A 25,333-nucleotide genomic window follows, 5' to 3' on the forward strand; every position below is an offset into this window, starting at 1 on the left:
ATATGATTTATGCATGTGTTATATATTACTAGTATATATATTTAGATATACCTTTCACACATTATATTCATGGGTTCAGGTATTAACCTCAGAAATACGTGAATTAGTATGTGTTAATTACAATAAAAATGCACTTAAAATTTTGAAGAAATACCACATGAGCAATAGAAATGAAAATGTTGATGAATAAGATAATACAGTCTTCTTTCACAAATAAATATAATTTTAGAAATTTCTGAGTCTATAGGCATCTCAGCTTGTGCTCTGGTTGTCATGGTTTCTCATCTCCCCCTTCCTAGGAGAGTATGTTACCTGACTTTGTGAGTTCTTTCTGATGGTTTACATGTGGATGACATGGAGACATCTTCTGCCATCAAATACTTACTTGCAAAGTGTGTGTGTGTGTGTGTGTGTGTGTGTGTGTGTGTGTGTGTGTAATAGATCATTTTTATTTTCAACCAGTTCCTATTTTGCTTCTGGAAGAGAATTCTGATAATGCAAATCAAATATTTTTTCATGGAGTATTCTTATGTGTAATAATAATAAAGAAGAAGTCATGAATTTGGGAGGGAGCACAGGAGAAGTAGGAAAAGGAATGATTTACAGGCAGCACTCTTGGATGAAGTTCTCAAAAAAAAATGTAAAGCTACAAAATTAAAACAAAGCCACAACAGCATTGCAGCTCTTTGCATCACAAAAAGTAAAGATTTGATGGACTATCCAATTTCTGAGTGTTCACAAGATGTTCTGACCCTTCCCGGCTTAGGTGTGTCTATATAGATATCTAACCATACCTTTCTCGTTTTACATATGCTTAGGACACTCTAATTAGAGAGTATACAACAGGCAAAAACACTATGTTATTTAACATGACTTTTCTTCTCTCTCTTTCCAATAGACTTGATGTCACGACAATCTTAATATGCACTGAGAACATATTATGGTCAGTTTGTACATCTGTACAGGAAATTTTGAATCCTCATGAATATAACAACAATACAATTTTTAAAATTCATACTCATTGCAACAACCTCTTGACAACATTAGCCATTTTGACAACACCACTAACAGAATTATATAAGTAAGTATCAAATATGTTTCGTTTAACCCAGTTGTTGCCATAGCTGTTATTGAACTCTGTATTTAATACTAAGTAGAAGTACTCTGAAGTACATTTTTAATATCATAAACTGGGATATTTTATAAATCGAACATGAATCAGTTCTCAAAGATATAATCATTCCAAACATGTTTCATGTCTGTTGGTTAATCCCTTTCAGTTAATAAGGTTCACCTTTTTTATTTTGTTTTTTGAAACAGTCTTAATATCTGGCCTTTACTACTGACTTCAAAGATGAAATCTTTCTGTCTCCTCCCTGAGTGCTGGGATTATGAGTTTGTGCATTTATGCCAGGCATTAGTTTTCACTTTTTGAGTGGAATCTACCTATTTCTAGCTGTCTATCTATCTATCTAATAGCTTTTGACTGTTTAAAAATTAATTTTAATTGTCTGTATGGGTTGGGGGCAGCAAGTGCACAGGTGAGTGCTGGTAAGTGGTGCCTGTAAGTCCAGAAGTTGTCAGACCCTCTGGACTGGAGGTTGTGAGCTGCCCGATGTCAATTCTGGGAATTGAACTTGTGTCCTCTCCAAGAGCAGTGTTCTCTTTGAAGCACTGAGTTCTCTCTTGAGCCCCAGTAATTTACACTTTTTATGTGATATAATTGGTTCTAATTTTAAAAAGATACAATTAAAAAATTCCACATGTGCTCAAGTCTGAAAGAGATTTAATGGTCTCATACTTTCAATAAGTCTGCATAGACTTTCACATTATGTTTTAATGTCTTAACTAGTAATGGCAAGTAGAAGCAGATAGGTAATTATACTGAAAAAATAAAACACTTTTCTTATAAATAAAAGAAAAGTATAAAAATTCAAACTACTTTTAATTTCAAGTTAGCTTGATTCTAATAGGTAATATTATAAAACTTGGAATAGTTCTTATGAACAAACGTTAGTATCATTTTTAAATTTCCCTCTAAAATATTTGTTTTTATATTCAAAGAATTATACATTCTTACTTTATTGAACAGTAAAAAGGTCACATAATATTTTTATTACTTGGGTTAAACTAGGCAGAATGCTCCTCTCTGCACATTCTGGTTAGAGTGATATACATATTTTCTTTCTGAGAACATTCTCAGCTTGTATGGTCTGGCCTAAGAGTAATTAATCACTTTCTTTTTAGTTCCCCGCTCTGACCTGGAGTATAACCACTGCTAACATGTTCTTCCTTCTTGCAAAACAGGCTGAGAACTTGTTTTAGAAGCAGAGAACTCTTTCAGAGAGGAGAAGGAACAGTGAATAAAACCAACATAAAGTTGAGATTATATATAAATGGCTTAAATATAAAAAGCTTAAATTTGAAGCCCCTAATAAATCCTAGTAAAATAAACTGATTTGCCACAGATAAAAAAAATGCTATGCTCTCAGTTCAAATGGGTCAGCCCATCTCAGAAAAGGGTCTTGTGAAAACCAGGAACAAAGTTAACAAATTTCATGGATTGGTCATGGTGAGCAATATTGAATTTCATGGTTTGTCACAGATGACTTGAAAATTTTTAACCTCCAAATGTATTTGTAAAACAAATAAATTATCATCACAGATTGTATATTTTAATAATAATAATAATGAAACATACATTCATTACTTTTAACCTATGGCCTTTTGATACATTTTTAACAACTATGCAAGTTCTCACATCTCTGTGATTTGTGCATTTGTAACCTCACTCAACAAATTTAAATTGCTAATTTCAACCAGGATTGTGGAACATTTTGTTCTAAGCACTGCCTCTAGATTTTCTTAATATAAAACATAGGCCTATGTCACTTACATGCATGAGCAAAAGTCTAAATACATTTTCATGTTTTTGGAAGTTCTCAGTGCCAAAATTTCACAAATTTTATTGATTCATGTTGATTCAGTTTTTGTTGTTTTCCTGGAATATAAATCAAATTTTTGAAATGTATTTTGATTTTTGTGACAAAGGAAGTCCATAAGGCAGCATTCTTCACCAACTAGGGAGATATGTGTGTTTTGTAAAACCCTATTGGCTTTCAAGCTGCTTTACATGGCTGAGAGATGAAGATGTCATATTATTAGCATTCTAACAACCTTCATCTCTAGCTCATGACCCAAATTAAGCCACATGCTTTGAGGACTTGAGGAAAAAAAAATAACAATAAGGTGTTGAATATATTGAATTTTTGTGAACTGTATCTGCTGTTGTCTCTTGGCATGGCATGCCTTGTAAGAAGGGGACTGCCTTGGTTTCCCGTGGTTCTGACAGATAAGCTGAAAGTGTGTTCATTGTGAGCCTAGTGTAGGACTACTACATCCCAGGGAAAGGATACATGATTTTAAAATCTGTTCAGGAAGATGAAACATAACAAAAATGTTAAAAATGTTTGTTCTTTTCTAAACTTGCCTTCATGAATTTCTGGTAAAACAAAACACTGTTCCCTCCATGGCCCTGAGACAATGTGCAAGGGATACCACAGGGGGCTATTAAGCTGCTCTCACTCAATTTTAGGAAAGATAGATAAATTCTGACTATTAAAATTAAACACTACTAATTCAAAATGTTTTGATCTGTCATAGCAAAACTTCTAATTGTGAGAAGTTGCTGTAAATCCCAACATTTAGTAACAAAGAACGGCGCTATTTCAGTATAAACGTAGACATGACAGTCAAAGCTTAGCATCATAGGAAACAGGGAAGGATGTAGATTCATGTTAGAGTTCATTTGAGAGAGCGCCTCTGGCTTTTGAGTCATCAAATTTCAGTGTATTCCAATGTTGTATACCCATAGCTCTGCTTAGAAGTCACAATAATTTAAATGTTAGCTCCTTGGGATTATGGCCTTAGCCTATGGTTTTTCTAACTATTTCATAATCCTCAGGGAATGACATATTTTTAATTAAAACTTTTTCATATCTCAACAATAAATGATATAATTTGAAAAACAGGCAATTCTTTCAAATGTTGAGTACAGCATATGCTTAAGTGAAATTTTAAGCATATGATTTTATGACCCAGCAATGCAAATGAATGTCCAAAAAATAAATAAAAGACATAAATATAAATATTATGGGAATTGGCATAGCAGCACTTATCTCAGTAGCACGAAGTGGAAACAACCCCCACTCTCATGAACAGATAAACAAGACTCTGCATAAACATATGGAAGAATACAACCCTACAGTATAAATGAACTGGCATTTTGAACCATGCCACAGCAAAAATGAACCATAAAAGCATTATGCTGAGTTTAGAAGAACAAACGTTCCATTCATTAGAAACATTAAGCATAGGCAAATCTGTGGAAACAGGAATCAGCAGTGATGAAGGAGAAAGGGACGTAGGGAGCTAATGGATGTGAAGGTTAAAAAACTTTTGAATGTAATAGTAACTTTTATTGCATGCATTAAACATGTAGATGTTGTGACATTTGAATTACATATGTAAATAAAGCTGCTAAAATGAATCTAGGTTAGCCTGGTATGATGGTTCATGCCTTAGGCTAAGAAGAGAGTATTTCAGGTTTTATGTTAAACTGGGCCACATAGCAAGAACTTATCTTCAGCGGAAAAAAATATTGACTAGAAGTAAAAATATTTAAAATTTGGGAAAAAATGCTTTAGAATCCAGTATGATTCCCCAAAAGTTTCTTATCCTAGCAATTTTGTTTATAAGGTAGATGTATTTATATACTTCCATCTAAATATTACTTGGGAAATATCTTTGAAAAAGTAGAAAAAATACAACAGCTTTGTATGTGGTCCTAATAACCTAAAGCATGGGAAATGGCTGGACATTGGTTTTGGTGATGGCCTACATGTTGAACCTTTATCTGGTTGGCTCTGCTGTACATGACATTTCATTCTGCCCTCTCTCCACACCAGATTCCTCTTCCCAGCCTGCCCATGGCCGCATGCTCTTCACAAATGGACATGAAAATCCATTTTTCTTTTCTCTAAGCATGGCCTGACGACTTCTCTACTCATCCCCTTTTTCCATCCTGTCCCTGCTGTGGACTGTGCATTTTGCTAGTCATTTTCTAATTTAAAGTCATCATTTTTTAATATCACGGTGGCCTGAGCAATCAAGGAAACTACCTTCTGCTCAAGTGTCTTACTTTGACACTTACACATTGACATTTAAACATCATATAGACCCAGGGAAAACACGTTTTTATTATATTTACTTATTTATTTGTTCATTTATTTATTTATTTTGTTTTGTTTTTAATGATAGGGTTTCTTTGTGTAGTCTTGGCTGTCCTGGAGCTCACTATGTAGACCAGGCTGGCCTCAAACTCAGAGATGTAATTGGACGTTTCCTGTCCCAACTGCCTGGTCCCATATAACTGACTCAGAGGCTGAATATTACTTACAAATGCTCGCCCAATAGCTCAGGCTTGTAACTAATTAACTCTTACACTTAAATTAGCCTATATTTCTATTTATGCTTTGCCACATGGCTCATGGCTTGTTACCTTGTTTTGACACATTCTGCTTGCTCAGTGGCAGCTGGCATCTCTCCTGACTCTGTCCTCCTTCTTCCCATCATCCTCAGTTTGGCTTTCCCGCCTAACATCCTACTCAGCTACTGGCCTGTAAGCCTTTTATTAACCAGTAAGAGTAAGACATATTCATAGTATAGAAGAGGATTGTTCCACAGCACAGCGATCCACCTGCCTCTGCCTCCCAAGTCCGATCCACCTGCCTCTGCCTCCCAAGTCCAATAATAAAGTTGTATGCCAATACACCTTGCTTATTTTCTTTTCTTTTGTTCTTTCTTTCTTTCTTCCTTCCTTCCTTCCTTCCTTCCTTCCTTTCTTTCTTTCTTTCTTTCTTTCTTTCTTTTTTTGAGACAAGATCTTGCTAGGTAGCCTAGGCTAACCTCAAACTTACAAATGACACTTTAAAAAAAAAGAATAAAGCAGTGATTTGGATGCTATTTCAGTATTGAAGTGTTTGGTTGGACTATTTCTGTGTATTTATGATTGCTCATGATTGTAGGGACATCAAAAAAAACCACATATTTTTAGTATCTCATATTATCTCAGTAGTTGAGTTTTTACTTAATTCTATTTCCAAAACAATGTTTTTCTCTTGTATTTCCTTTTTTATTTGAAACTGTCTAGTGACCCAGGCACTGAGCTATGCACAGAGATGGAAGAACTTTGACATGATCCCTTCACCTTTCTAGATCACACTCTGTTGAGATGCCTTTACTCCATTGTGGAGGTACAGTCTGTTAGCATCATTTGGAGAACCTCTCTACTAGGCCAGTAGCCAGATTCCATGTGGCACAAGCCAAGCATAAATGCAGCCAAGTCTTTTTAGCTCTTGGTTGTCCTCACTTCTGAGGTGTCTTAGATTTATTTTATCCCAGCAACTGATTACAAAAGCCCAAGAACAAGTGTATATGCTGGGAAAGAAAAAAGATAAAAATAAGAGAGTAGCATGCTTGAGGACACAGAAGCAAAAGAAAATGAATCTAGGCTAGAGTGACAAATGTGATGACCTGGCCAGTGCAGAGGCAGTGTGGTGTCCTTCACAGAGGGATGGGGCCTGGCTCCCTCATCTTTAAGGAAAGACAAGCCATGCTTATCCTCACTTCAAAAGCTCTTCTTACATTCCTCATAACCTGCAGAGAAGATGTGTTCTGCCTCAATTTTTAAGTACTTAGCAATTTTAAGGTATGTAAATTTCATTTATCAAAGGTTATGTTATTGGAGAAAATATAACTATCGATTTTAAGGTTGTAATTTTATGCTCTGATATAAATTATTCAGAATATCATCTCTTTTAGTTGTATACTGAAATGTCATTAGAGGTTATCTAATAGCAAATTCATAATCTCATTCCCCCATTGAGTTCATGGACTAATTTTCACCCGCTTATACTCTCTAGAATAATGAAACTAATTTGGGCTCTTGCTGTGGAATTAAAAGCTCACACAGATCACACCCCCTCTGAGACCATAAACATCTGCCATAACACCCCATATAGTCAAGTAACCTTACTCCTGCCAGGCCCAGGAATCTGTAGGTTCAGTAAAAGAGGAAATGTCCCGAGAGAAACACCCAGCTGAATTCTATGTTTTCATTGGTCTGAAATTTAAGAAAATGGCAGTAGTTAACCATTCCACTATTGTTAGATCCTGTGTTATTTTTTCCACTGTTGAGAGCAAAGTTGCAAGTAGGCAACTATTTCAAGTGATAGGACTTTTGTAACAGTTTTGAGATGTTTGTAGGCATTTTTACAGCATCTTGCAGCTGTTCTCACAGAGGTGCCTTGCCTTTTCTGAGCCCTTGTTGACAATGAAACATGGTACTTCACATGCATTAGCTCACAGAATCCTCACACACATTGCAATATCCCATTCTACAAATTGGAAAACAGAGGCTAAGTAAGTTGTCAAAAAAATATTACAAATCTAATGATGAAGTCTACACTGGATCCTAACTCCGTTTGATTCCATTTCTCCTATATGTGATAAGTACTGCTTCTCAATAACCTTCAGCTACCCTCTCCTAGTGGCACAGAGAAGACCAAAAAGAAAAGAAAAGAAAAAAGTAAATGTGAAATGGTTGAATGTAGAGCTAAGTTCTATGAAGAAACAAAGTAAAAGAGAGACAGTGACAAGAGATATGTTAGGTAGAGTATCAGGGGACACTTAACACAGAAAATCTTCTGTCAGGAATCAGCTATGGAGCTGGCTAACCATGATGGTGAGGGCGTGCTGCATGATGCACCCTCTTATTTCTGGACAAAATAGGAACCTATGCAAAGGGTTCAAAGGCATACAAGAAAAAAGTGGAGATAAACTTTGACCTTCTATATGTGACTCGTGAAGTCCTTCATCCTGGGCTGTCACTCCCTTTGAGGCTGCCTTTCTTTACAAGCCTTTCCTGCCTCCTCCTCCTTAAACAGCATCTTCTTCCTACATCTTTACCATGGTATGTCTCTTCCCTCCAAACTCAGCTGGCCTCTAACCAGACTCGAGCCCACGACTAGATTATCACTTTTCTTTTTGTACCTGCTGACAACTCCAACATTTGACACTACGGAGAACTCCTTCCAGCTTCCTCAACTTTGGTCATCTCTTTGACCTTGCCTCATTGATGTTTTCTCAGCAGGTAGCCCTGCCCTGTACTTCTCGGAGAAAATACAGCCCATTATGCATTCATTTTATCCTCTCACACTTTACTCTGGTCCTGTGGGCTTCAACCCATAGTCTTTAGGAAACTATACCATCCACATCAATTCTTAATAAATATTTTCATCCCAATTTACCCCTGCATTTCTTGATATGCTTTTGATTAATGTGTTTATTTTCTCAGCTGTAATACATCTTTTCAAATAATAGTCTGATAAATTTTATCTACCATTCTATGGCCATAGTCTGTGAAGTATAGTTTCTACCTTCTGCCTCATGCCCCTGACTTTCTCCCATATGGAAGCCTTCTTCCTTTACTGTTGTGTCTGCATTCACATCCGATTCCGGTGTGTCCTGTCACTCACTCAATTGCTGCAGTTTGATCTCTCCCTCCAGCCAGCTAAATAAACACGGATATGGCATTCATATGCATTCGGTGACTAACTCCAGTAGAATATTCTTTTTACTTTCTTTGTAGCTGTTGACATTGTTAGCCATCTTCTCTTTCTCTACCCTCCCTAACATAATTGTCTCCTGGCTCTTCACCTTTTCTGATTTTTTTCTTTGCGCTTTCATTTTAGTACTTCTTTTCCTCGTGTCATGCTTTAAATGTTGATCCAAAGCTCTCCTTGGCTATCTCTTCACTTCACACTCTTTCAGTGGGGGATTCATCCACTAGCATGGGATGACTTCCACATGGGTATCTTCAAATCAGACTTCTTTTGTATATGCTGGACCCATAAATTCAAATTCCTGCTCTACGCCTCTCTTAAGATATATTCCAAATGCCCATGAGCCTCTGTGACTTTTTGAAATGAAGTGAAATTCCTGCAAGTTTCTCTAGGCTGTTCCTCTACACGCAGCTGTCTGCGCTGCCTTCACTCTCCTGTCATCATAAACACTTGTCATTGAGGATGACTGTTGCTCATTCTGCTAACTTAGTATTTCTAGTTTTCCTCTCTTACTTAGTTTAGGCTCTTCTTGCTGATCTAGCACAGTATCATAGTCATTATATCCTTAATCTCTTCCAATCCACATCCCTTACTGCTATTGAACTCTGTTTTATAAGATGTGAAACTGCTAACAGCTAACATCACTACCATTCTATAAATTCCTCATTGCTGGTACAAAAGAGAGACCCCTTCCAAAAGGAACCCTGAGCTAGCCTCTGTCTGCCTTTATAGTTCCCTCTGTGGATTGAATTGAGTGAGTATTTATAGCCTGACTTTGGCTATTTGGGGATGTTTCTATGATCTAAAATTTAGGTAAGCTAAAGAAAAAAATGCCATTAAGGAGATGGTATATTATGTGTCTAAAAAATATCTTCCAAGTATACTTAATTGAAGAAAATCCCTGTCCTCAAGATAATGAAGGAAGAGAAAAGTCAAGTTTAGAAAATAGGACAATACAAAAATGCAAGATGTTAAGTGAGAAGAAGGTAGGGGTGGCTTTTTTCACAACAAAATTGTATTCTATTTTGACCAGTTTCTACCTTCTACATAAGAATGTCTGTTGATATTCTCACTTTTCAGGTCTTATCTGTTTAGGAAGCCATTTCGAGGAGAGATAGCAGACTTCCTAGTCCTCTGGTCCTTACAATCTTCCTGCCCCTCTATCCATTGGAGCTGTTTTCCTCATGAACCTTTGACCTCTGCCTTGGGAAAAGGAAGAGGGAAAGTAATGTAATCATATTTTCATTTTTAAAAGGACAGTATTATTTCTTCATTATATGGAAACTACCATTTCAAACAATTTCATTTCTAAAGTCTTTACTCCTGACTTGATGTGGGCAAATAGATTTTACAGTCATAAATGTTTTATCTTGCCAAGCTATGTACTAATCGCTCATGTAACGGATCCTTCATTATTAGATCTAGATGTATAGTTGAATTTGAGCCAACTTAGAAAAATATTAGTCATTTCCAAAAGGTGGCTGTAGACAAGATATTCTGGAAAAAGTGTTTTATATTTTGCATCATGCTAATACATTTCACAATTAAGTTCCTCTTACAAGGTCTCTTGGGCCATTAAAAACATATCAAATTTAATTATAAGTTTTTATTTATTGTTTGATATATATAAATCATTCTGGTAGTGAAAAATGCACCTCATGTTAAATGTTCTTACATTAAGCAGATATGACAAATATTAACACTTATTGAGTGCAGGTTGATAAGAATCCTATGAAATACAAGAACGCTGGTTCTGAGAGACATAGATTGTATTCATTGCACTTTTTGTGGGATTTGTTTTTGACAAATTTTTTAGTGTGAATTTCTAAAACTAAATAATAATGACATAACTATACCTTTCCCATGTAAGAATTGTTTTACAAGAGCTCATTAAAATACTAATTCTTGGGTTTACCTTTTCCTTTCTTTCTCTATTTATCCTCCTCCTCCTCCTCCTCCTCCTCCTCCTCCTCCTCCTCTTCCTCTTCCCCCTCTCCTTCCCCCTCCCCCTCCTTCAGCTTCTTCTTTTTTGGGGGGGATTATATTTGTTGTCATTTTGGTGGATGCATTTTCCTCAATAAAATGAGACCACTTTCTATTAAAAACTGGCTTGTGAAAACTAAGTAAAATTCCAAAATTATATCAGTGCTCTCCATAGTTAATGTTTCCTGTATATTCTGAAATAATTGATTTTATTTCCCTAGGACTTTTCAGCATGGTATGGATGACTCAGCTTCAAATTCCTTAACATCATTGTTTAATCAACCATTTCACTGGGTTTCATGCATGTCACAGTTCTACCCTTCTTTACTCAGGTGAGAACTTCCAAATGCCACACTGTCTATAAGTCTCTGACTCTTTTACAAAAGTAACAGAAACTTTACATCATGGGTATCAAGGAGTCTTACAAAAGGAACTTAATAGTAATGAAGGAAGTGGGAAGGATAATTCCATGATTTATTTTTTAAGCCAAAGAATCAAAGACACAGCACTCATAATAATTTCCCTAATTCCTAACTTTAGTTATGTAATGGAAAAGGTGGATTTTGAGAACTTCCTTCTCTTTAAGCTAATTACCTAGCCATTTAAATTCATTCTTGATCTATGATTGGGGATTTGACAGTTCTTCAGCTAATTATCTAATATAGATAGCAACTAGATAGTCAATTTAACTTGACTCAGAATCTTAGGTAGAAGTTGAGAGGAGTAACTTTCATAATTATGAACAAGATTTTTCATTTTTATTATTTAATTAACAACACTTAAAAATCAGAAAAGCATTTGCAGTGTAAAATGCACTTCCAAGAAAATCTGATGACATTTTGTGGCATTATATAGCATGGCAATTTGATTCTTTGTAGAATATATCATTGGAAAAGTACCTTTCCTTTGTACCCGTGAATAAAATATCATGAATCGCTGAAGGAGATATTGGTGATCTGAAGGCAGTCTTTGATTCATGTTGGAAATACATTGTTAGCAATTACAGATTGGTTAGGTCCTGGCTCCACTCCCCTCTCAATGCTGGGACCCCATTTGGCTTGACCTATACAGGTCCTCTGCATGCTGCTACCGCCTCTCTGAGGTCATATGTGCACATTCATATAAGCATATTTGCTCTCTACCATCAGCACATTTGTTTTTCTCTTTGGAACCACCAATTTCCCATTGGGTGAGACTCTAAAATACTTCTTTAAGCCCTGCTTAATTCAGCCCAGCTAAAGCCTGGGAACTTCTCACAATGATAGTTAATTTTTATATTTAGTGTCTCTTTTTTTTTTTTTTTCTATACCCAAGTGTCTTTGGGTATAGAAACATGAAGTGTCTTTATTCCTGCTTCCGTCACTAAATGATCTGTTACCCTAACAGAAAGATTCAGTCCCGAGTGGCTGTTCGTTCCCAGTGTAAATGGTGTCCAGCGCCAGCTTTCTAGGACCATGTTAGTAGCCTGTTTTGAAAACTTAAAAACATTTTTGGAAATCCACTGTAAGGAAGATGCTAACAAAGTTTTATATGTAAAATAGCTGTTAAAATATGGTTTATAAGAGAAAATGGAAAGTTAATGTTCTATGCTATTATTGGAAAAATTATATATAGGAGAGTTCTAAAATAGACCAGTAAAGATAAACCAGTAAGGAATTAATGAAAGGGTTGGTTTTTAAAGGTATTTGACAACTTCTAGAAATCATTGCAATTTATAGTTAATTGGGGCGAGCAGATTAATAAGTATGTGGTTAGTCAAGGCAGCCCCCTTTGAAGCAATGTGTCTTACAGACATGATGCCTGGTACCTTACATGGATCATCGTTTAGCCTTCTGTGAGGCTTTGTTGAGTAAGTAAGAACTTGTGTGCTTCCTTTGTGGGGAGAAAAGGGCTGAGTAGTGTGTGTAGCAACTTTCTGAAGAAAAAGAAGTTGGCGATCAGGCCCACATCATAGTCCCATTCCATTTGTAGTTGGTCTTGGCAAGAGCATCTTCAGCTTTCAAAAACCGTTCTGAGTTGATGTAAACAGGCATTCCTGAAGAATTCCCCTGCACAGTCTATCAGTTATTCACGGTATAAAATGTGCTTTTGATTATTCAGCTTTGCATGGTTCCCTCACATGCTGGTTTACAGTGTTCCTGTCTAATCTACAGCTGCCCCTAAACTTCCTGGGTAAGAGAAGCCTTGGTGTCTAGGTGAGGAACAGTTACTAGGAAGTGGGATACAATGGAGAAACACTAGCCTGTGCAATTCTACCATACACAAAGCATTACAGAAAAATGCAAATCAAACAAAACCCCACCAAATACTGAAAGCATGTAGACTGTGGAAGCTCTATAGGTTTTGTCTCTGATGGTGGGTTTGCAAGTGTTTTAAATTTTTACCTGTATTTTCCAAATTTCTTACAATGAAAACAATTATACTTTACTGATATGAAGCAATTAAAGAAAGCAAAAAGCAAGCCCATTTTCTGATTGTTCTTTGTTCACATGGTTTAATTTACCACCTCTGTCAAGACTGTTCCTCTCATTTCCAGCTGAGTGTTTGCCTTCCCTCGACACTTTTTGTCCAGCTGCCCACATTTCTTGAGTTATCTACTGTGACAGTGGCTTGTCCTTCCTCCCTTCTTGCCTTGTTCTGCATATACAAGCATCGTTCATAAACCCATAAAAGATGGAACCTTCTGAGCTCTTTATTTGCCTATTCTTATTCCTTAGTCTTGTCTGGCCTTTTCATGGCCAGTAAACAGTGTCTCAAAAATCCTCTCCAAATTATTATAGTGAAATTTGTTCATTTTACTATTATTTAACACATGTAGAACAGTTTGTATTATGTCCCTCTCTTCCCCAGAATCCTACAGTAGCTTGTTGTACCCCCACTTTACTGTGCCTTGTTTCCCAAGCACCCCCTGTTTTCCTGTCAGTTAACACACTCTCCTCACACATGCTTCAGAGTCAGCCATGTTTAACTTGTATTGGTTGTTCATTCTCAACTTTAGACCTTATTCCTGTGGTTTCTTCTTGTGGAACTCCTTGGGTTCTTTATTCCCTTGTCTGAATTTCCATGCAAAGTATGGTATGATCACCCTTTCTTGAGTCCCACTCGATGCCTGACATTCTGGCAACTGTTTACTAGGGCCATATGATGTGCTGAGCAAGGCTTGGTGCCTCTGACTTACAGCCCAGCATGTTTAGAACAGTGATATAATCTGGGCAGCAAGAAAAACCATTCTAAAATACACCATTCTTTATTTGCATATACCAGGCATGGTAATTGTGGGGTCCCAGACCAGCAGTATGTGGCTCAAAACCCTCCTTTTCAGCCCACTCTCCATACTTAAGCCAGCTTTCACTGCTTCTCTTTTACCCCAAATTGTTCATGAAAACTGTGTTCATCACCTTAGCAACAAAAAGATTCTGGGAAATACATGAGTTAGACAATAGCAAACTAAAGCATGTTAGGTTTATTGTATGAGAAGGGAGAAAACGGAGAAATGAGATTACTGAGATAGCTCATTTTATGAAACTTCATAGTAACTTAATTCTTTATTTGTGTATATTTATTGTTCAGGGAAGGGTACATGTTAAAACATTCTTATGAAAGTCAGACAACTTGCAGGAGTCAGTTTTCTCTTTCCTCCATTATGTGGGTTCCTGAGGATTGGTCTCAGGTCATCAGGGTGAGAGGCAAGTTCCCTTACTTTCTGAGTCCTTTTGCCAATCCAACATCTTAATGAATATAGCATCTATTTATTTTGTACCTATGTATTATTTCAGGAAACATTTGAGTCAGCTTTCAGAAATATTGGAGATACTTAATTAAATGTAAATAAGAAGGGAGAAAAGGAGCAAGAAAGACATGAAATTGAAACAAAACCAGTCAAAATGCTGGAAGTTATATTGAAAATAAACTTATCTATATTGTCTATAAGATTACTATGAGGTATATAATAAGTAAAATAAAAATCTTTCCATGCTCTCCCAGCCTCTGGTAATACAGTTTTGAAGACCTAAAGTTAGGAAAATTAATGTATTTCCAAAGTATTAAGTAGAATAAACTACATTTAAGCTCTCTACCAATGGTACTGGCCAATAGTGTAGGTTATTTAGAAAGAGTTATTGGTTTCATAGTAGATTAAACTCAAGAAACTGGTCAATATATCACTATCAAGCTAATAGCATGATAATATACAGTGATTTTATATAAATATTCAAGAAAAAATATTCTCTTGGTAATTGTAGTAGTCAGGGTTCTCGAGAGGAACAGACCTGATAGAATGAATCTATGTATACTAAAAGGAAATTTATTATGGCTCTTATATGCTGTGGTCTGGCTAGTCCAACAATGCCTGTCTCCTGACAGAAAAACCAAGAATGTGATGTTTGGTCAAAGCGGCTGGGTATCGCAGCTGATCTTAAGTCTGTGTTGGACTCTCAGAGAAGGAAGTTCCAAGGCCAATGACTTTGGAATGTCTCAGCAGCAGGATAAATGAACTTGCTGGTGAGAGAGGGCAAGCAAAGGTTTCCCTCTTCTGTGCCCTTTGATGTGAACTGTCATGACAAGCTATGGCCCAGACTTTGGATGGGTCTTGCAACCTTAAATGATCCAGTGGAGACTAATTCCTCACAGGTGTACCCAGATGCTTGGGTCATAGTTGATTCCAGATGTGATCAAGTTGACAACCAAGATAAGCATCATAGTAACTTATAGTATGTCTCCTCCTAACGCTTTTTCCGTCTCCTAACCTTTGATCTTCAATAAAATATTTGAATACTTCCAAGTAATTTTCAAGTCTCTCTTAGCTAAGTAGCTCACAAGTCCACTCTGAACCTGAGTAGCATGATCAGCATGAGGAAACATGCATTCACTGCTACTTCTCATTTTCTTCTTTGAGCACACAATACTGTGATACAAGGCTAGTCTCTCCTCAGCTGGGGAACTTGCTTTTAGTTAAGATAATACTGTTTATGTTTATATATCATCTGTTGACTGTTTAGCTAGCCTGAGCAGATCTTGTCTGCTGGACCTGGGATCTGAGGACCCAGAAGAATGGGATAGCCTACAGTCTAATGCTGTAGACAACCTTACTTCAATGTCAGTGTCCTTTTGTACACTAATAAAACAAATAAATCAATGAGCCAAAGAAGGTTGTTTGAGTTCAGAAAAAATATGATCAGAAAAACATGTAAATAAACACCAATAAGCACATACTAAATACTAACAGAGCAGCCCTTTCCAAGAACTCTCTCAGGACAGACCAGTTTATAAACACAATTGCCTGCCACATACTACAGATTATATGTGGGAAAGCAGGAAATCAAGGCAGAAGGCCATCTCCAGATCCAGGGTACACTGACCAGAGTGGGTTCTATAGCTGTGTTCTGACATCCAAGAATAAACATGTTTTATTAATAGAATGTACATGTTTGTCACAGGAGTCATGAAAACATCCAAGAACAATCCCGGCAACAAAATGCACCTGAGGTAAAGGGCCCTCTGCCTTTTTTTCCTGGAGCCTCTCCCACAGTTCCCCAAGGCAGTGTTCACCACGGTCATTCTTTTGACCATGTTCCAACAATCTTCCACCTAAATATAAGTTATATTTGGCCTCACTCTATGATACTATGTAAATTCTTATCCAATCACTTTTTTGATAAATTATTTCACAGACTTTCTTCCTGTAAGCCATTATGCTGTGTGCTACAGGTAAGGGAAGAGGCAGGTAAGGAAATTTGGAACAAATTCCTTCTCAACACAAGAATACAACAACCTAAGTTAAGGGGGCCTACTTGACACCCACACAGTACTGTTGTTGACTTCCTCCATCTTGAGACATTCCACTGATTTCCTCTTGAGATATTCCACCAATTTCCTCCTTTTTTTCTTGTTTCTGCTTTTATGTCTCTTTTTATATCAAGTACCCAGACCTGCCCCTGAAATATTGAATATCTTCAGTGTTCTGTTATGTAACTTTTAAACAGTAATGCTATGGTCTCTGTGGTCTCCTAGAATTCTTCTGTACTCCAATATATTGAAATCAACTGGAGTCTCTCCAAAGACTATAGACTCATAGATGTCAATGTACATGAATATTTTCCTGAAGATTATGCTTGGAGGTTACAGACACTGTCCTTCCCCAACTGACCCTCTTCTATCTGGCCTTGTCTTACTAATGGTAAGCTTACTCAGTTGAATAGGCAGATTCCCAGGTGGACATCTAGAGCCTCCTTTCTGCCTAAATTCCCACCCTATTTCTGAGTCTCCAGAATCTTAATCTACCTTTAATCTACCATCTATAAAGCCACCTTCACTTTAGTCCAAACCGCCGTCATCTCCCCCATCACTGCAGTGATGGCCCAGCCTTGCTTTTCCTTGCTGGTGCTGAGCCTGGCCTGAGCTAGGCAAGCACTCTCCCACTGAACAGTGCCCTGGACCCCAATGTGCAAGTTTTCTATAATTTATGTGTTGACATTTATTTCCATTATTTTCTAAACTATAGCCAGAATTTTTCAACCCCAAGCCAATTTTTCTAACTCAAAATTAATTACTTCATGCCTATGACCTAAAGTCTTTCAGTGAGTTGAGTACCCTACACATGTACATGTGTACACACACACACATACACACACACACACACACACACACACACACACACACACACACACACACACCATGGTCTAGAAAAGTCACATGCATATGCGTCTGTCTTTCGCACATCCCCAAACTCTGACGAGCATCACAGTGTGAACTCTGCTCCTCACTCATTGCCCTCCCCGTTTCTTTCCATGCCATTCTTCCATTCCGTAACACCACTTCATCTTTGTTTAATGGACAAACACCCACTTATCTTCACAGCTCAGCTCAGGTATGACTTTTATAGGGAAGCCTTTCATTAACCCCAAAGATTAGGTTTTTTGTTTTTTCGGGTTTTTTTTTTTTTTGTTTTCTATACCTTAATTTGACTTTCCTCTGTTGCTTATTCTTCTGTCTCTCTGGTCTAGAAGTCAGAAAATACATATTATTTGAATGAATGAATGGACAAATTAACAGATTAGTTCAAAGTAGTGAACTATTTGAAATATGAAATATTTCTAAAATTTTTTATGAGTGATAGATCTCAGGAATGGAAAGTGTGATTTTGATGAGCTGGTTATTTCTAGTATCCTCAAGAGATACCATCTAGAGAGGAGGACAAAAATTGCCTCCTAGGAAAGGGATGGGTGCTATGATGTAAGTATATTTTAATATAAAATATTTTAAGAGTCTCCTAGCTATTGCTGGCCTGAGGAAAAGAGCTGAGAGAGTCTGTACTCTGAGATGCCATGTGCAAGCAGACCTGGCAAGGGGCAGCTCGGGACTGCTGCGTAGCTGTTACAGAGAACGATGGACAAATGGCTACATCTTTGAAAGGATTTTCAAGGACAAAGTCAGTACCTGTGAATCAGGCTGTTATTAAAAGAACTAAAAATGTCAGCTGAACTAGGAATTTCAAATGGTTGGAAGGATGGGTGGATGGATGGACAGACAGACAGAGAGGTATCTTAAGACTTATTCTATTATGACTTAAAAGTATTATATGAAAAGCACCAAAATTGAGATTACACTGTGAACATACAGACAACTACAGATTTTCACAATAAATGAAAGTGTGTTCTATGCTTGTTTGGTTTTATGATCTTGGAAAGTGAGTTAACCTATGTGAGCTTCCATTTCATTTTATGTTATGAGGAGGGAGTTGAGACATAAATATTCTATAATCTTATTGATCTACTTAGACATTCCATACAAAACTACTGTTTATTTCCTCTTTCAAAAAAAATCTTCTTCCCTTACCTTCCAAGATATTCTCATGGGAAGCTTATGAGAATTACATGAGCTAACGTGCCTCCAAGCCAGTCCTCACATTAAATATCCACCCAGCAGTCAGTCATTCATAACAACTAGTCAGTAAAAAGCTATCCGTTTCAGTAAGTGGCAGATATTATCAATTATCTCAACATGTTAAAAGGATCTACTACAACGGTGATAGAGTGGAAAGAAAATTGAACTGCTTTCCCACTGGCTGTCCACACTTATCAGAAGTGTGATGTTAAAAACCTTTCGGGAACTCCCAGTCATAGGGTCTCATCTGGAGGTCAGGTACTGATAATAACCATTGACTCCAGAGAGACAATTGCTCCTTCAAGAGATGGCCAGTGACTCTGTGATGTCAGTAAGACAATACCCTACTGACTCAGGGCTCTATTAGGACTTCAGAGAGACTCCTCAACTTATGTTTCAACTGTTACATGTTTCAAAATTAAAATTAATTAACCTTGAAAGCACTTGCTAATGAATCCACTTTTTCTTGTCTTCAGCTCTTGGTTCATGCTACTTGAACCAAAGGGAAAGAGATGCATACAACCAGATTCTCTAATTGTTAGACAATGTTGGATATAATGCCAGGGAGTTAAAACCCATAGAGAAGTGCTAGAGAGTATAATTTTGCCTAGCATGCACATAGCCGCAATTTCATTCCCAGCACTACATACATAGGTGTGAGGATGCACACCTGTAATCATTTTTTTTTTCTTTGAGAAAGGGTTTCTCTGTGTAGCTTTGGAGCCTGTCCTGGAACTCATTTTGTAGACCAGGCTGTTCTCAAACTCACAGAGATAGGCCTGCTTCTGCCTCCCCAGTGCTGTGATTAAAGGCGTGCGCTGCCACCACCTGGCTTGTAATCTTTTTTTGAGAATGTAACTCTATATTAGTGGACAACGCTAGCTTGAATATCAAGGCAAGTTCTACATACATACATACATACATACATACATACATACATACATTACATACATACATACATACATACATAAGCAGATGAGTATCCCTCAATTTCTATTTTCTCAATCATCTGTAATTGTAAATACTATTATGATTTAGCTATGCCTATTATAGATATCAACTGTTTATAAATATTTTCAGTGCCAACTACCTGAAATTTTTATGTTTTTGTTAAAGTTGAAAAGAATATATTTTGAATTTTTAATTTCCATGACTTTTTTCTCAGGTACTAAAATTACCTTCTTGTAGAAAGATGACAAGGTGACTTTAAAAGTTTCCTTTGCTTGCCAGGCAGTGGTGGCACATGCTTTTAATCCCAGCACTCAGGAGGCAGAGGCAGGAAGATCTCTGTGAGTTTGAGGCCAGCCTGGTCTACAGAGTGAATTTCAGGATAGCCAGGGCTGTTTCCCAGAGAAACCCTGTCTCGAAAAACAAACAAGTTTCCTCTGCTCCTTTTCTTGGAAAGATTCTAAGAGATAACTTATGGAACATGCAGAGTAATGTCATGATGCTAGGACTCACCTGCTCCTGCTTCCCTGCACCAGGATCCTGGCCCTCAGCTTGTCTTGAGTGATACTCCTGACTTTGTTCTCTGAATAACGTCCCTTATGCTTTCTGATATTAACTGGTCCCAGTGATACATGCCAGAAACCATCTGGTTGAAATCATTCTCTATACCTTAAGTAACATGGCTCCAATTTGGAACATAGCCCTAAGACCAAACTCAATTTGAGGTTAAAAATTTGGTATCTTCAATCACATGTTGGAACCAAACATCTGTGCCAGAAAATGCAAGTTATCCACTGAGTATCCATCAAGCTCAATTAGGGGAAACATGACATAAGGCAAAGAACAAGAGTTTTGAAGGCAGAGTGACCTGGACTTAAAGTAGCCATGTCTATTAACTAAATGTCTTTGGAGTACCTGTTCAATATTCTTAAAACAAGGATTGAAATATACAGTAAGTACCTCTATGCTCATCCCAACTTGAATATTCTTAAGGAGCAGATCCTTGAACAAAGATTCAGGTGAAAATAGTTGTTTTTTCAAAGTGGAGGGAAAGAAGGAGATAGTGAAGTCAAGAGAGATTTGTGTTATCTTTCAAGTCAACTATTGAAGGAGTGCGTGAACTTAGTAAGCCTTGGGGAGAGTGGTGGGTTGTTTGTTTGTTTATTTTGTTTTAATATGTCAACACATTTTCTTTCTTAATTAATCTTTTTAATTTTTAAAAATTAAAAACATAGTTATGCAATTTCTTCTTTCCATCCCTTCCTCCCTCCAGTATTTCCCATACTTGGACCCCCACCATTTCCTATAGAGGTCATTTAATTGTTACTGGTGTGTGTGTGTGTGTGTGTGTGTGTGTGTGTACTGAAAACATATAAATACAACCTGCTCATTCCATTTAGTGTTACTTGTATATATATAATTTAGTGCCGACCACTTAGTATTAGATAAAATCAGGGAGCCCTTCACTGGGAAAGACTATTTCCTCAGCTCTTAACACTCCTTAATTGCCTTTCTTTCTTTCTTTCTTTCTTTCTTTCTTTCTTTCTTTCTTTATTTATTTATTTATTTATTTATTTATTTTGTTAATGGGTGTGACCTGTGAGATTTGAGGTAGGATTTTGAGATCCAATGCAAAATACACAATTCCAATTGTTAAACCAAAAGAAGAGGATTCTAAAGCATACACCTAAACAACTCTCAGGAGTCAGTCATTACTTGAGAGTGTTTTTGGAGAAAAGATCTCATGTTTCACAAAAGGCCCCAAGCTTGTGATATGGCAGAAGATGACCATGAATTCCTGATCCTCCCAAGTGCTGAGAGGTTACAGCTGTGGTCTCCACACTTGTGTTTGCAGTGCTGGGAATTAAACATGGGTTTGTGCATGCTAGGCAAGTACTCTACCAACTGAATTATATTCCATAGCTCTTCTCTAGGACTTTCAATTCCCTGGTGGTATATCCTGTCTTGTCTAGAAGTTAAGGAAATTAAGGCTGTATGCATTCCTTCCCCCTCTGATCTATCTAGCATGAGCCAAGAGGTAAAGACAAGAAAATGTAGAGTTACTGACTTCCCGAATGGTCTGTTCTTTATACTATTGAGGTTTGTTCCCCATGTTAAGTGCTGAGAGTCCTATTGTTGATTCTTCATAATGAAAGCTGGTCACAACGTCTAAAAAGAGAAGAAAAGGAGAGAGAGAGAGAGAGAGAGAGAGAGAGAGAGAGAGAGAGAGAGAGAGAGATTGATTTAGCAAGGCCTGGTGGCACTCTCCTTTAATCCTTTGATCCTAGCATTCAGGAGGCGGAGGCAGACTTTGAGCCTAACCTGGATCTAGGACTGAGCAAGTTCTGGGACAGCCAAGGCTACACAGAGAAACTCTGTCTTAACCCCACTCCCACCCTCAAGCAGTTTAAATACAGACTAGCATTAAGACAACTAGAGTAGTTCCTGTTGTAGGCAGTTCTCTTTTTCAGATTTGCAAGTGATAGTTATCACCATCATAATCATCACATCCTTTGACTAGTTATCCTATCTTCCTATCACCACTGTGCATCATGTCTGCTGACTTATATCATATGCTGAGTAGAGTCACTATGACCCCCCATCCTCAAAGATTGATCTGACAGTGCCCATGAGGGAATATCGAAAAGACAGACACACAGACACATATATAGAAAAGCTGGGATCAGGCGGGCCATACACTCGATTGATATGAACTGGGAGACTCAGTGTGTTTATTTTATACATCTGAAGTGAGGAGATGAGTTTTTATATACAGTTGAATGAGGAAGTAGGTTCAAGGTACAGAGCTGGGTAAGGAGACAAGTTCATGGTATACAGCTGGGTAAGGAGACAGCTTCATGGTATACAGCTGGATATGGAGGAAGGTTCACTGTATACAGCTGGGTAAGGAGGCAGGTTCACAGTATACAGTTGGGTAAGGAGTCAAGTTCATGGTATACAGCTACACAAGGAGGCAGGTTTAGGTAGTCTCTGTAGGTTTCTTTAAGGGAGTAGTCTCAGGCTGCAGTCATCTTGGAGGAGGAAGCTGTGGTTGATAGTTTCTTTACACACTGTCAATATTTGCACTCAAATTGAGGAAGGCCTTGCAATAATTCCCATGGGTCTGAGATATTGGGACAATTGACATGGCTGTGGTCATGTTGACAACACACCTTCACTCAGAACTTCATCCGCTCCTTACACATTTACTCAGAACTTTGCTCTGCTCCCACACCATTTCACCAAAAAAGCTGGGCTTCCTCTCCCACAAAATCTATAGAATTGAGGCTATGGGGGTGCAAAGCAATGGTTTCCCAGTAGATCACCATGAACTTTTGAAAACACAGTCCTACTTTTACTTCTTGGTGCCTAGACCTGCACAGCCTGTTGAGCCAGCTGCCATGAAGGACAGGAGCCCACACTGCTGGGTGGTCCTGAGGTGTGCATTCCATAGTTCACCATCTAGTAGCTTCTCCAAGACATGTATTTGGTAGGATAAATTCACTTATGGTCATAAAATATGGGCAGTATGCCCACTCATATCATAACTTGAGTATGATGCAGAACTCCTGGCCTGGGTTTAAAGTAAAGTTGGAAATATAAAAAAGTGTACTAGGAGTGGGGTAAGTTCACTGACTTAAAAATCCTGTGTGAGCACATATAAAAAATGGAGAAATTATAAATGAACTACTTTATAGGCATATAGCTAGGGTAGAGCTAAAAGTTTTCATGAGTATTCCATAATAATTGTTTGTAATTTCCATAAACCAATAAAGATTGAACCTCATTGCCTCTGGACTTGATGAATTCTTTAGGCTAATCCACAGCCCAGAAACACAGCATTTACTGGAGTATAAATTTAGTACAACCCAACTATGAATTTATTCTGTCTTCCAGGATGAAATGTATGAGTTTTGATGGATTTGAAAATTTTTATTCTCTTCTGTATGTCATAGTATAATTTGACATGTACACATTTGATACACACACACACACACACACACACACACACACACACACACACACACAAATTCTCCCTTTCTGTCGTTTTTCAGACTAATCTCGATTTCACAGCTCTACCAGCTCAAAGGATGAGTGAACATATGCTTCTCCATATGCCCCACACAGATTCTTCAGTGCATTCATTACTCAGAGCTTGGTGACTGAAGAATGTTTGTACTGTTTTATTTTTCCTCAAAGTGATTCATTCTACTGTACATTTCAAAATCTGTAGCAAGTTGGAAGATTCGAGAACTAAGGTGCATTTCAGTAAACATCTTCTCATCTGTTAAATGAAGGACTTTATCATTAATCAGGTACTCAGATAAAGTAAAATGAAATGACATTCTGTTATTTTATTATGTGACTGAGGGACTGAGTTAAAAACACAAATTATCTCCAATCAGTTTTCTACACTGCAACCATATCATGAAACTCCCCCATTTTAAACTCAGTAGATAGAGAACCCCACCATGAAACTCCCCCATGATCTTGCTCCTGTCATCTTCCAGTGGTCTGTCAGAAAACTCACTCTGTATTCTAGCAGAACTCTCCTTCCATTGTGTTGCTAACTCTCAAGTGTAATGTGTAGATGGGAAAGGCTAGCCAATACTTGTAGCAACTGCCACCAGCTGCTTTTCCTCTATCATGCCTTGCAGAGCTCCTTAGGAACCCAGCACAAAGGTTCAGGAAAGTAGTGATGGCCTTGGTGTCTTTTAGAACCAGGCTCAAAACTTCAAAGAGCCAGCACAGTAAATGGAAAGTAACTCCGAATTCCAGACATGCTCAGAAGCCGTGGCTTTGACTCCTCTGACTGAGAATGAACTTACTACTACTACTACTACTACTACTACTACTACTACTACTACTACTACTACTACTACTACTTCTTCTTCTTCTTCTTCTTCTTCTTCTTCTTCTTCTTCTCCTCCTCCTCCTCCTCCTCCTCCTCCTCCTCCTCCTTCTTCTCCCTCTCCCTCTCCCCTCCCCCTCCCCCCTCCTTCCCCTTCCCTTCCCCTTCCTCCTCCTCCTTCTTCATTAGCCACCCATGTCAGAAATTCCTCTACTTGGCATTGCTCAAATACTAAGGAGTTACCTGTGCTTCCAGTTATCAAGGCTTCACAAGGGAAGCCTAAATTGGTCCAAAGTTTAAGTACAGATTGAAGAATTTTGTACATCATGAAGTTGTGAAATGTTTCAGATACCATGCCAAGGAGGAGATGATTTGAAATGTCTTTATTTACATCTTTGGTATTTCTCTTTTTCTTGCCTCTTACTCTAACTGCAAAGTTCTTTTCTTTTCTCTTTGTTCTTTGCCTATCCATGTACATGCTAACAAATCAATTAAGTCAATCAGCAACGTCTGCATTACGCAGTGGTAGATACTTTGGGTATTATAAAGTAAGTGTGTTCAAGACACCTGAGTCTAGATGAAGAGATTAAATTTTAGTTTATAAAATAGTAAATGCTGAAATATGTAAGCTTGTCATAAATTCTTTAATTCAGAGGCCACTCTGAACAGAAACATTTAGTCAAGAATTTTCAGAGAAAGTGCATTTTTTTGCTATAAATTAAAGGGTGGTGTCTTAGGGTTACTGTTGCTGTGATGAAACACCACAGCCAAAAGCAAGTTGAGAAAAAAGCAAAGAGTTTATTTGGCTTATGCTTCTGGGTCATCATCCAAGGAAGTTAGGACAAGAACTCAAACGGGGTAGGACCATGGAGGCCATGGAGGAGTGCTGCCTACTGGCTTGATTCCCATGACTTGTTCAGCTTACTTTCTTAGAACCCAGGACCACCAGCCCAGGGCTGGGCCCTCCCTCCCACAACAATCACTA

At 37.7% G+C, this 25,333-nt stretch overlaps 1 protein-coding gene across 4 annotated transcripts in view; it reads left to right on the forward strand.

Annotated features, from left to right (window-relative positions):
- Positions 1–25,333, forward strand: part of Kiaa0825 (KIAA0825 ortholog) — a 424,652-nt gene that overhangs the window by 123,946 nt on the left and 275,373 nt on the right. For 3 of the 4 annotated variants that reach the window (XM_036206770.1, XM_036206767.1, XM_036206766.1), the window contains exons 11-12: positions 899–1,081; positions 10,889–10,999. In XM_036206770.1, coding sequence (XP_036062663.1) covers positions 899–1,081; positions 10,889–10,999 — 294 coding nt within the window. The remainder of the gene's footprint in view (positions 1–898; positions 1,082–10,888; positions 11,000–25,333) is intronic. The other variant, XM_036206769.1, reaches the window with a different exon arrangement.

The sequence above is a fragment of the Onychomys torridus genome, chromosome 15 (assembly GCF_903995425.1).
Source record: "Onychomys torridus chromosome 15, mOncTor1.1, whole genome shotgun sequence".
Lineage (NCBI taxonomy): Eukaryota > Metazoa > Chordata > Mammalia > Rodentia > Cricetidae > Onychomys > Onychomys torridus.